Below are 12,190 nucleotides of genomic sequence, written 5' to 3' on the forward strand. Positions count from 1 at the left end.
TGGACAAAGAAAGTATGACAAATAGAGAAAAAAAAACTTTTTTTTTTCATTTTTTTCTGCTTTTATTCAGTTCATCAAATCATTGTAATAAAATGCACTTTACCGTTATCAAAATTTACCTGCATATTTACTCTTGCTGCAATCCATTCCGATTCCGAGCCTCTTCGTTCAGTCAATCTGAAATTAACAATGGGAACGTTTCATTAGTCTCAAGTAGAGCAAATCATTTTGAAGAAGCGTTTTTTTTGGCAAAATCAGTATCTATTGATTATCATCAATGTTATTATGTCGGGAAAAGAAGACTAAAATGAATAGGGATCATCATTTACAAAACTCCATCGTTTCTTTTCTGAATAGTCATCAGATTGAAACCAAACAAGTGTTTCTTACCTATTCTTCTGAGAAACCATCATTTGATGTTGTCCTGTGTACATCGAGCTGCAAAAAATGGAACAACCATGATTAAAGTTCTGTCGTATGATTTCGAAGAAATGTTGTTACAGGAAAAAAGAGTCAGATACAATATAAAATTGCAGCCAAAGAGTATTCTCATATACACGATCAATCGGTAATTATTATCATCATTTTAATCACTTCTTCATTTTATCGTTCAAAGTATAATTACCTTTCATAATGCGAGAATTTGACTGGCCACGCACACTGCGGCTCCCTTTCTCAAAATTCAGTTTGAGCTCTGGAATTAAAAGAAAACACGAAATTAATTCAACGTCTTCTGAAAATGGTTGATCTTTCATTTCGCTACGCTAGATCAGTACAATATTTTCGTAAGAAAAATTGCAGCCAAAATGATTATTCTCATTTTTGCAAATCAATCGGTAATTATTATCCTCATTAATGAATCGACCGAATCGTGGTCGATTGAAATTTCAATGAAAAATAGTTCAATCACCCTTTGATGCAGCGAGAGAAACAGAGTCAATGTCATAAAGGAATTGGAAAATTATGAAAAAAAAAAAATGAAAAAGGGAGAGGTATAAAAGCATTTCATTTAAATTTAAAGGTAGATTTTGAAACCCGACGAGACGATATTAATAACGAAAGTGTTTGATTTTAATTGTGAACAAATCAAGAAAAATATCTGAAGTATTCAAACTGAAAATTACATTGAAATCTATTACACGACACTGACTCTACCATTTCTGTTGCTAATCAGAAGCAATTGAACTTTTTTGTAATGAAATTAAAATTTTGGTTTTCCAGAAAATTTGTCTTCTCTTCGTAAAGTTACTGATTAAATCACACATAATAGTCAAGATTTTCAGTGACCGTCAAAGAGAACATTTTGTTCTTGGCTGTATTTTGAACCGTTTCTTCAAACTTGTTTTAACGAAAGAAATGGTCTTCGATACGCCGAATTTGAATTGAATTGAGTCGATTGGTTTTAAATTACCTGTATCAATCAACCAAAGATGTAGTTGAAGTTGGACCATCCTGAACCAGAGTCCTATGTGAAAAATAAAGAGTACATAAAATTAGTATTTTTCGTGGTAAAATATATTTCATAAATGATTTGCATAAAAATATTCTCAGAAATGATAATTCCACAATGTATGATAGAACCTCGCCAGATACCAGACTTCAGTAATTAGATCCGTGTTTATAATCATTGAGATACAAAAATTTAGCGACATGAATGTCACATATGCTTACCGTTTGAGATTTCTGTCATTCACAAGCAGTGATTTTCAATTCGATAAGTCATAGTTGCCCACGTAATGCCGACTAGGAAACGCTGTAAATTTCAAATTTGAATTAATATTTTGGGTGAATTAAACAAAATTCATGATTGTTTTGGGCAGCAAAATGCTCATACAAATTATATCAACAATGTATGATAGAAGCATCACTAAATAATACCAGACTTTAGAAATGCACCCCCCATGAGTTTTTTATAATCATTGAAATTATTAATCATTGAAATCATTCCAGGGTTTTCTTACCATTCAACAAATCTCTCATTTGAAGACAACGATTTTTCCTTTTAAGGAATCCACAGTTTCAATGTAATGCCAACTAGAATGTGAAAGAGAAAATATCGAGTTAATATTTTGTGAATTCGATTTTTTTATCAATTTAATTCGTGAATCAATTTCTCATCCAATGTACGATACGTATCGTTCAAAATACCAGACTTCAGTTATTATCGTTCTGGCGGGGGATAATTTGATCGTGAATTTGATCATTGTAATTGTGAAAATGAATGGTTGAAAAAAGAGTTTACTCACCATTGCGACTTAAATCAGAATCAATCGTCGAAATTGCAGTCGGTTGTTCCAAAGTGACGTCTGAAAATCGTAAGAAAATCATTAGTTTTTGGTTATGAATGGGTATTGCATCATTTTGAATTAAATTGAAACATTGGTTGTCCTATTTTGGCTTGGTTTGAGATAAAGCAATAAATTGGTACATATTTGCATTAGAGCAGTGGTATAAATTGGGAATTGCGTCATATTTGTTCAACAAAATTTGCGTATTGCCATCGATCACGAAAAAAAATATATCGGAAAAAATGATGTTTCAATAAAGACAAAATCTCTTGACAAACAACAAATGAAATCAAAAGCTTGATCTCTTCCTTGAATATAATAAACGTCGCATAATTTCTGATTTTTCCGTTGAATTTCGTTGGATTTGTCATTTTTCAGATTGAGAACTCGGTTTTGTGTTCGAGTAGAGAAAAAAAATTGAGTGTATAAATGAAAATTTTGAGCTCATTCCATAGCGAATGGCCTCGATTCACCGTTTGGAGAAATGCTTTTCATTTTCAAAACACCAAGGTAAACGATGATTGGATGTCGAAAGGATTTCATAGTTATCGGTAAAAAAAGGGTGGTTTCTGTTCTGCATCAATCGATTTAGGTTGAATATTTTTCAATGTTTCTTACCTTCAGTATGCGCATCATGCTCATACTGCACACATTGTGTCGAGTCGCGTTGCGAAGTACATTGGACAATTTTGAATATGCAAACAATTGCAAAAACGATAAACATTTCCGTTGTGACAATCAATATTCGAGTATGATTTGTACGGCAACATTGAGAGTAAACAAAAGGCAAGATTGCCATCGTCAGGATCGTTTTTGGCTCAAGAGCCTTCAATAAAAATCAAACATTTTTACTGTTGTGACATAGCGAAACAGCCATTGATTGGTAACACCATCATAGTAATTTAGGGCACACATAATGCACACATAAACGAAAAAAACGCACACATTTACAAATTTGTAACGCGAATGACAAAATAAAAACAAATTTCAACTGAAAATATGAATGATTACAAATAACAATGGTTTGTCAAAAGAAAAAAGAAAAGTATGTTATTTAAAAGGTATTTCAAAATCTTACATATCGATTCAAATTGTTTAAACTCCATTACAGCAACATTCGATCATTTCGCAGCCACGGCGCAACGATTTATCTGATTGTAACTAGTCCAAAGTTGATTCAAGAACTTCTTCTTCTCCACAACGTAATTTGATGATATTGATTTTTGTCTATATTGTTTTTTTTTTATATTTCAATGACCAAGTCAACGAAAATAACGAAAATTTTACTTTGAGAGATTTTTTTTTGTTTTATTCAGTCGAAGGATATAGTTTCAGTTCATGTAGTACGATCATTTTTTTCAATCATTTTATCAAAGCCTTTTTCACTTGGGCTTTGGCGCAGAAAAAACTACAAAATCATCAGGAATTGAAATGCTGGTACATCAATCATTGTTTTTAACCTATTTTCAACCTAATAGTTTTCTCTTTATTCATGCAAAAACGGTGCATGTTTTAACGGTATTCAAGTTGGTAAACGAGCGTATCATTTGATCCAATCATTGGATTATCATAATTAAAGCCTTTATCTAGGCATATATTTAGCTGGCGGTGAACAGAGCCAAGAATTCGCTGTATGCATATCATGCACATTTTCATAGTAGATTTATGTGTTGCACCATTTCATGGGTACATAAACAAGACAGAGTATTGATTTTAAAATGTTTTTGTTGTTTTTGTTGTTATTGGCAAGTAAAACAATTCATGGCTAAAATAAGTATTTTACGGAATTAGAGTATATTTTAGCCATGATTGTTTCATAGTGAATATTTGAACTATTTGTTTTAAATGGGCATATGACCACAGTAACTGTGTCACAGTTTATCGAGTATTTATTTTTCTCAACGATTGATTAGAGAAAAATAACGAGTGAGTGCGAGAGATGTATACAATTTGTTTCCGTTATAATCAGTTGAGTTGGTCAATTGGAAATGTGTAAAATAGACAAAAATCAATATCAAATCGAGTGTCTCCTTCGAACGCTTGCTTCATCAGTTAGAACCACATTAGTTCATCTCCGATTCAGTTAAGTAATGAGTAGCATTGTTGATTGAGAGGTGTGTCCAAACAAGTGAACACACCGATGATAGTATTTTTTTGTTTTGTTTAAGCTGTAAAGAGAAATCGAATGCATGGAAACCTCCTAGTGTCCGCCACACACCTCCGAAACTTTTTTTTCACGTAATATCTACGATTTTTTTGTTGGGATTTTTCATATTCAAACCCGTTCATAAGATTTTGTTTTTTTTTTTTTAAATAAAAGTTGGTCATTTGTCATTCTTTGTAAATCGCTCAAACATCTTGAGCCGTACACACTAAGAGGTTTCGCATAATTTTGAGAGAACAAAAAGAACTATGTATATAATTCGCAATTGGCAATCGATGAATGGCACATTCAGTGCATGTGTTTGATTGTTGCGAATCATATCGTTGAGAATGTATCAAAGTCAGCTGATTTCAATGAAATGTTTTATGTTTATTATATTATTAAAATCGAGTGTTTTACATAGATCATATTTTAATTGATAGTTTTTTTTGTGTGTGTGTGTGTGTGTGTCGTCACTTTCTCTAGATAACTCATCATAAGTGGTTATGGTAAAATAAGCGACTAATATATCTAGTTTAAGTCAATTTCATTAGCGTTGGAGTAGTTTTTTTTTTCATTTTGTTTAGTACCTTAAGTCTATCCAGAAGTAGACAATCGAATCTGATTGATGTGAATCAAACAAATTCGATCACAAGATCAATTTTCTTTCTCGCACACATGATGCGCATTCGAATACATCATATGGAAAAAGAAAATAAAATTCAATGCAAATAATTGTTCAAAATATGGTTCGGTATGCAATAGACAAAAAAAATCTATCCACCAGCACTCATACTACTGGCCCACATGTTATTCTAAGATTATTATTTAAACTATCTATACTTAGCTTCATAATATGAACTTATCGGTTACGTTCGTATGTTGTATTGAAAAGAAAATAAAAAACAAAAGAAAATAATTTAGAAAAATAGATTTGTTTTTGGTAGTCGAAAGGAATCCTGGTTGTGGTTTGAATGGGGTGGTGTATGAAATGTTCATATCAAAATGTGAACTCTCAGTGGAAAATTAAAAGTCCTAATTTGTCGATTGAAAAAAAAACGGCAAACGATTGCCCCCAATTTTCTACCCAAGAATATGTTTCAAAATAATTTGAATGCTTTTTTTGTTATGTTAAATGAACTGAATTCATCGACAATAACAAACAGAAAATAATAAAACTTAATGTCAAAATCAAATGGAAAACTAAACTAATATCATAAAATGTTCATGGAAATAATGATGCGCGCGTAAAATACGAATATTATGGAAATACTATAAAAATAATGTTGTGTAGTTGTGTATACGGCGACAGTACAAATAAATAGAATTGTACTATGCCGGCATTTGTAAATCATGATAATATAATTTCAAACATTGCATATATATATATATGTTTTTGTGTGGCCGATCAAAATCGGCGTCAAATGTTTCATTTGAGAGAGTTAAATTGCACACATCCATTTATCAGGATGTTTTTTATGATAGATGAATAGTTTCGTCATACGATTTAGCATCGTAACTAAATTGGCATACAAGTCAACAGTTCAAACGGAGTGTTTCTTTGTTCAATAGCCGTTGAATAGTTATGTTGTTAGCTGTCATTTCGAGTTAAATTCAACACGGCTGTTACAAGAAGTGTGTGAATGTGTGTTTGATTTAAAAACGACGACGTTTATTCTGGAAGCCATCGGTGCGATGGTCATTCCAGTGCTGCAAATTGTTGGTGCTGTTATTGTTGTTGTTGTTGTTGTTTCGACGATTTCCCATGTTATTATTACCTTGGCCTTGGTTACGACCCTTTTGATTGAAATCGTCATTAAATCGGTTGCCTCGCTGATTATTATTTTGATTTTGGTTGTTGTTTCCGCCATTATTACGATTATCCATAAATCCTGAATCCTATTGATTTTATGTGAATTTTTTTGGTTAAGAATTTCAAGTGTTTTTTTTGCATTTTGTTTTTAAACTTAAATCAATCAATTTGATTTTTTTTTTTCATCGAAGAAACATTCGGAATTTTCTTTGGAAAACTTAAAGGAACTTTTACAACAAAAAAAGGCGTGAAGGTATGAGGTGGGTGATCATAATGGAATAAAATCGAATATTGAAGTGTCTGTGTTTTTCTTGATTAATCGAAAAATAAGACGTCGTTGTGATTAAAGTTTGGTTGTTTTCGACATTTGAATAAATGTTACCTAGGTAAATATGTCAATCATAGTTCATCGCTATTCGATGATAGCTTGTTGCGATTAATGTGGAATATCCCGAGAAATTTGAAACCAATCAAGTGAGTTTCACTCTGTTTATTATCAATTTATATTTTGCGATTTATCTTTTCGAATTGATGGTATGGACCATACCATATGGTTGTTTCAGATGCAAGTCAGATATTCAATCCATGACTTCATTTGCGTGTATATTCTTTCGTTTGATGTTCAACAGTTGGCATCATCGAAGATGATAATAATATCAAATTGTATGGTTCAGTAGTCGACGACAAGTGATGTATGAGAGTAGAGTTTCAAGCAATCCATGCTTTTAGTTTTACAGTTTCAATTGTTTATCAGAATGAGATAGCTGCACAATGTTTTGTGCATGATGTACTCGTGCAATTATGCGTGTATGATTTCAGAGATATACGAGATATATTTTTAGAGTGTAATTGGTTGCATTTTCTTCAAGATAAGTTTGCAGTAAATGTTTCAGTGAGTTTCATTCTTTGTTGGATTTGTTCTTTGGTTTCTTTTTTCCTCTTCTTTTTTTTTACATTTTCATGTGTATGAGTAAAAATCAAGTCGATGTTTCAGATATGTTTCTTTTCACAATGTCTACGACAATTTGGTCATTCTTCAAAAACCCATTGTCGTTTGCGTTTTTACTCTTGCTGAACGAGGTGAAGTTGTGGTGCCACGTTTCATATTGATAGTACAAAAAACAATTTTGGCCAGAAATCGTTTTCTCACTATTCAAATGATGTTACACCAAACAAGCTTACATCCTCTGCTCGCGCATCAAGTAGAACCAGTTTATTTTTTCGCGGTCAAGTCCACAGCAAACATTCTTGCTTCCCCAAAAGACTGAATTTTCTAAGATATAACATATGGTTGCAGACAAAAATTCACGGTAGTTTATAGATTTTCCATTCATGAGTAATCAAGAATGAATAGATCAAGCTGGTTGGATATATATTGCATAACACACAAAAAAACTCAGATGGTTATTTCACGACAACATATATGTCATGAAGGTATATATGAATCATATGTAATTCGTATTCAGTTTTCAGTGAAAAAAAAAATTGATAATAAACATCATTGCAGGTAATCTCACTTTGATTGTGTTTCATTTCAACGGAGAGAGAAACATGCGTTGCGTTCACAGACTGTTGAAAACAAACCAAACTTTAAATTCAAATGTTCCGAGATATAGAGTGAAAAAAAAACGTGTTTCCATTATAATAAGTATCGTTGTGATTGCACTTGGAGCTCAATGAATTTGTTGATTTAACTCAACGAAGAATTGGAACTATTTCATAATGAATGTGTTTCTATCGTTCCTTCAATAAGACACTTCAAAAGATGTATCCCGAGAAAATCATGGAAATATTTGTTCTTCTTTCAAAACTAATTTTCTTTTTCAGTTTCGTTGAAACAATGAGAGATGAGCTCCAAATCTACTGGAAATGCAGTAGAATATGCTTTAGTTTTTCTTTTCTTTTCTTTTCAGGTATTCTTAAGTATTAGATATTTGAGCAAAGTATTGCACATTTGTAGTAAATCAGATGATGATTTCAATCGATTTTTAGTACGAGTAATAAAAGCGTCACTAACCTGATTGTTTCCAGCGCCGAAATTGCGATTGTTGTTGAAGTTCTTGCGGCCGCCGCCACTGCCACCGCCGTTGCCGCCATTGTTGCTGCCACCACCGTTTCCGCTTGCACCAACCAAGCTCTCAAAATCGTTAGCGACAACATTGCCTTGATTCAAGTCGTTTGCATCCATCATCAACTGTTGTGCCTGTAACAAAGAAGAATAAATGCATCCATAAGTCAACGCAATTCATTGGGAACATGCATTAAATTGTGTTTAAAAAAAAAACAAAATCAGATGTGGTTGAGGTTAATATCAAATAAATTCATCAACACGGACCAATTATTTTCATCATTGAAAGGGAAATGCTAGAATTCCGTAGTATTCAATATTGTTTACCTGCATGAACAAATTAGTTTCTTGTTGTTTCAAAAAGTCGTTGTTTTGTTGTTGTCTGCGACGGAGTTCGTCATCTTGTCGAGTGATTCGCATGTTCATATCATCTTCACGGCGACGCAATTGATCTTCAGTATCCTTACGTGCTTGCTCTGCAAAACGTTCCTTCTTCTCCCACTCAGTTTTGCGATTCTCTCTATCCATCTCACGGGCTCTCAATTGTTCGCGTAGCATTTCGGTTTCATGTTCGTAGCGTGCGTATTCCATTTGTGCTTCCAATTTCTCTTCGTCGAGCAACATTTCCCGCTTGAGTGCATCGTACTTTTGTTTATACAATTCGTGCAAATTCTTCCAACGTGTGCCGTACTCGTGCTCAAATGAATTTTGGTCGGCAAAACGTGGACCATTCTGGCGTGAATGTTGGTATGCATCGGTTTTGCGGTTCAATGCTTTCTCGGGATAGCCATCGGTGTCGTCGCTGTGCTCGAAGAGCTCAACAACACAAGGCCGAAGAGACGATGTGAGGAAGTAGCATTTGTCGCTGCAGTAGCGCATAGCGATCATTGCTCCCGATTTGCGAGTATATTCAACAATACCCTCACCAGTTGGCTTTCCACGGTCGTCGACGACAATAACAGCACGTTCGACCTATTGAACAAGAAAAATTTAAAAAAAAAGATCTCATTAGAAATCTGATTTTAAATTGAATCCACAGCTCATATCAACTGTCTCAGCTAATAAAACAACAACAACTAACTCAAAATGTGGGCAATAACGAGTCAATTGTTCAGTTTATTAGGGGAAAAAAAGTTGTCGCTTCTTCTTGGCACTCCTTATAAAAATTGATGTGTTTTATGGAGCTTCCTATATCCAAAGCATTTTAGTCTTCCTTTGTTTTTGTATTAAAAACTTATGTTTTTGGCACTCCGCAACGAATGGGTGATTTCGATCGAAGCGTGGCGAAAAGGGTACACGAACAAAATGGAAATTTGGTCAAATAAAAGTCGCACAACACTTACCGGTCCAAACACTTCGAATGCTTTGTGAAGTAATTCGTTCGAAACGAATGATGTGAGATTTTTAACACGGATGGTGGTTGCATTGGGTGCGAAACGAATACGAATCGGACGATTCTTTTGCACGCTGCCATCCAATTCACGCTTTGCACGTTCAGCATTTGCATGGTAGTCAACCTTCAAGAAGGCAAAGTTCTTCTCATTGTTAACGAATGCCTCGTTAATTTCACCGAATGGTTTGAACCATTCACGCAAATCCTCTTCTTTTACATCCGTTGGCAAATTTCCCACGTACAAACGATTGCGGCCCGAAAATTTCACTTCGGTGTACTCAACGGGTGGCAATTCATGTGTTGGTCCTGACAAATTTCGCAATCTCTGTTGAATCATGAAGTCTTCACCTTTACGGCCGCGATCCTCCCGATTAAAGCGACGACCTCCATCGTTATTATCATTGAAACGACGAGGACCATCGTGGTTGTCATTGAAGCGATTTTGATTCTGGTGGCCCTGATTCTGGTTGCCCTGATTGTTGCTGTTCTGATTGTTATTCGGCGGTCCAGAATTATTCTGATTCTGTTGCTCGTTATTATCGCCTTGTTGATCGGTATTCTGATTCTGATTTTGGTTTTGATTACCGCGACGATTATCGAAATTCTGAATTTAAAAAAAAAACCACGAAAAAAAATCGAAAAAATTCTTTAGGAAAAAAAAAACACGAAAATAAGTTAGATTGTATCGCATACTTTGACTCCCGCTCTGAGTTTCTTGTTCTTAAATTCGGAAAGCACACCGTGAACGTGTTCGTATGTCAAACCGAAAAATTCCAAGATGGCGGATCGTTTCATTGGTAAGATAACCGCATTGCCGAAATTTGGAAAATGAAACGAAGAGAAAAAAAAACGATAAAAATGATTTTGAAAAAAAAGCGTGGAAATTTTTTTCTTTGAAAATGAATTGTAGCTTCTTCTTGGCACTCCTTATAAAAATTGATGGGTTTTATGGAGCTTCCTATATCCAAAGCATATAATCTGCCTTTATGAAATAGCAAAAAACCGTGAATCACGTTTTTTCTTTCTGGCACTTCGTATTGAATGGTTAAAATTTCAACGGAAGCGTGGCGAAAAGGCATTGGAAATATAAAATCTGATTTTCTTTGAAATTCTCTCTCTGATTGTGTCAATCAAAAGCTATCAAACGATACTTTTCAACATTTTATTTAGTTTTAACAGAGAAAAAATGAAATGACTTACATCATTACGACGTCCGCCACGATTATTGCGATTATTACCGAAACGCTGATTATTACGGTTGTTGTTGTTGTTGTTGTTGTTGTTGGCGTTGGCGTTGTTGGCGTTGGCATTGGCGTTGTTATTTTTGTTGTTCATATTATTACCGCCGCCCGTGTTCTGATTATTATTTTTATTGTTATTGAAATTCGGTTTTTTATCAACACTATTCTGATTTGCTGGGGCATTTGCATTTGGATTGGCTTTTCCCTGTGGCTGATTGGCCGTTTGCTGTGGTTTTGGTGCTGCATTTGGTGCGGCTGGACCATTAGCAGCAGTTGCGTTGTTACGTTGTGGCAATGGCGTACTAGTTAATTCCTTCTTGACCTCCATCTTGGATTTTTACACTTTCACGGAAAATTACTTTTTTTTATACCAAAAAATATAGTTAATGCGCTTGGAATTAACTCGAAAAAATATGATTTTCTGTTTATTTAACGCGAGCTTTATTTAATTAAGCAATTTTCTGTTCCAGATGGCTTTTTATTTTTTTTTATGGATTTTCACTTTTTTTTCTCAAATGTTGAAGAGACAAAGAAAAACACGTCTACTTACGTTGAATGCTTCGGAGGAACAGAACGAGTGTCGCTCAGTTCGCCAACTTGACTCGGTTGAAAGCGTAATCTCAATTTAACCAACTTCACACCACTTTGGGCTATGTGACGGATGTGTGAGCTAATGGTGGCGCCACTTTCGAATAAAACAAAGAAATATGAGTAAATGCGATTAGAATTGACGAAATATATCACTGTTGAATATGGTATATATATTGCTAAATAATAAATGGAAAATAATTTCAAAATGTCGCATGTTCAGAAATGCAATGATGATGATATGAATGAAATCGTTCAGATTGAATAAACAGTGAAGGTAGGTACACAGTTCCCCGTGAAATGAAAAAATTTCTCCGGTGAAATTTTCACAGGTGATATTTGTATGGTGTTTTTTATTTTCGAATTGCAAGCATAATGATTTTTGATGTATGAAACAATTAACTCCCTCCAATATCAACACAACACATGAACAAATTTGGTTTTTGAGTTCATTCTTCTATGTGTTTTGTCTAAATAAATTTTTTTCACGGCCGTGAAAAAATAAGAAAGATCACCTACCTTAACTTGCATACCAAGTGCAAAAGAGAAATGCTATTGCCAACCATAAATTCAGTGAGTATGAGAAATTTTGATTGAGAATACTTTCTACCGTATTCAATCATATCTCCTCTATGGTCTAGTGGCTAGGATATCTC

The 12,190-nt window shown here is 34.0% G+C and overlaps 1 protein-coding gene and 1 non-coding gene across 5 annotated transcripts; both read right to left on the bottom strand.

Moving 5' to 3' along the window:
* Positions 1–37: 37 nt before the first annotated feature.
* On the bottom strand, positions 38–11,568 carry LOC129577617 (hrp65 protein-like). Of its 4 annotated transcripts, XR_008689025.1 has the most exons (12): positions 10,906–11,522; positions 10,399–10,425; positions 9,656–10,309; positions 8,640–9,284; positions 8,262–8,447; positions 2,247–2,306; positions 1,962–2,034; positions 1,672–1,753; positions 1,412–1,465; positions 626–694; positions 391–438; positions 38–177 (listed from the first exon to the last, which is right to left on the bottom strand). XR_008689025.1 is itself a non-coding variant. In XM_055465007.1 (6 exons), exons 1-6 carry the CDS (start codon positions 11,272–11,274, stop codon positions 6,088–6,090), a joined length of 2,124 nt encoding a protein of 707 aa, XP_055320982.1. In that variant the 5' UTR covers positions 11,275–11,568; the 3' UTR covers positions 4,801–6,087. The 4 variants fall into 4 exon arrangements, 2 of the variants coding, with proteins under 2 accessions (XP_055320982.1, XP_055320991.1); XR_008689026.1 differs by lacking the exon at positions 10,399–10,425 and having other exon boundaries at positions 10,906–11,521; XM_055465007.1 differs by lacking the exons at positions 38–177; positions 391–438; positions 626–694; ... (2 more) ...; positions 1,962–2,034; positions 2,247–2,306 and adding an exon at positions 4,801–6,330 and having other exon boundaries at positions 10,906–11,568.
* LOC129564729 (small nucleolar RNA U18) lies at positions 8,529–8,598 on the bottom strand. Its single transcript, XR_008687546.1, has one exon. It is a non-coding gene; the product is annotated as a small nucleolar RNA U18 (small nucleolar RNA).
* Positions 11,569–12,190: the final 622 nt, after the last annotated feature.

This window comes from Sitodiplosis mosellana, unplaced genomic scaffold (genome assembly GCF_009176505.1).
Source record: "Sitodiplosis mosellana isolate CC-2019 unplaced genomic scaffold, AAFC_SMos_1.0 Smas_scaffold_1, whole genome shotgun sequence".
NCBI lineage: Eukaryota > Metazoa > Arthropoda > Insecta > Diptera > Cecidomyiidae > Sitodiplosis > Sitodiplosis mosellana.

Excerpts from the sequence above, each read along its gene's own strand:
- LOC129577617 (XM_055465007.1), bottom strand. The coding sequence starts at position 11,274 with ATGGAGGTCAAGAAGGAATTAACTAGTACGCCATTGCCACAACGTAAC. Across the intron at positions 10,426-10,905 it reads GTGGCGGACGTCGTAATGAT|AACAAGAAACTCAGAGCGGG; the intron begins GTAAGTCATTTC and ends TCCGAATTTAAG. Across the intron at positions 9,285-9,655 it reads CATTCGAAGTGTTTGGACCG|GTCGAACGTGCTGTTATTGT; the intron begins GTAAGTGTTGTG and ends CTTGTTCAATAG.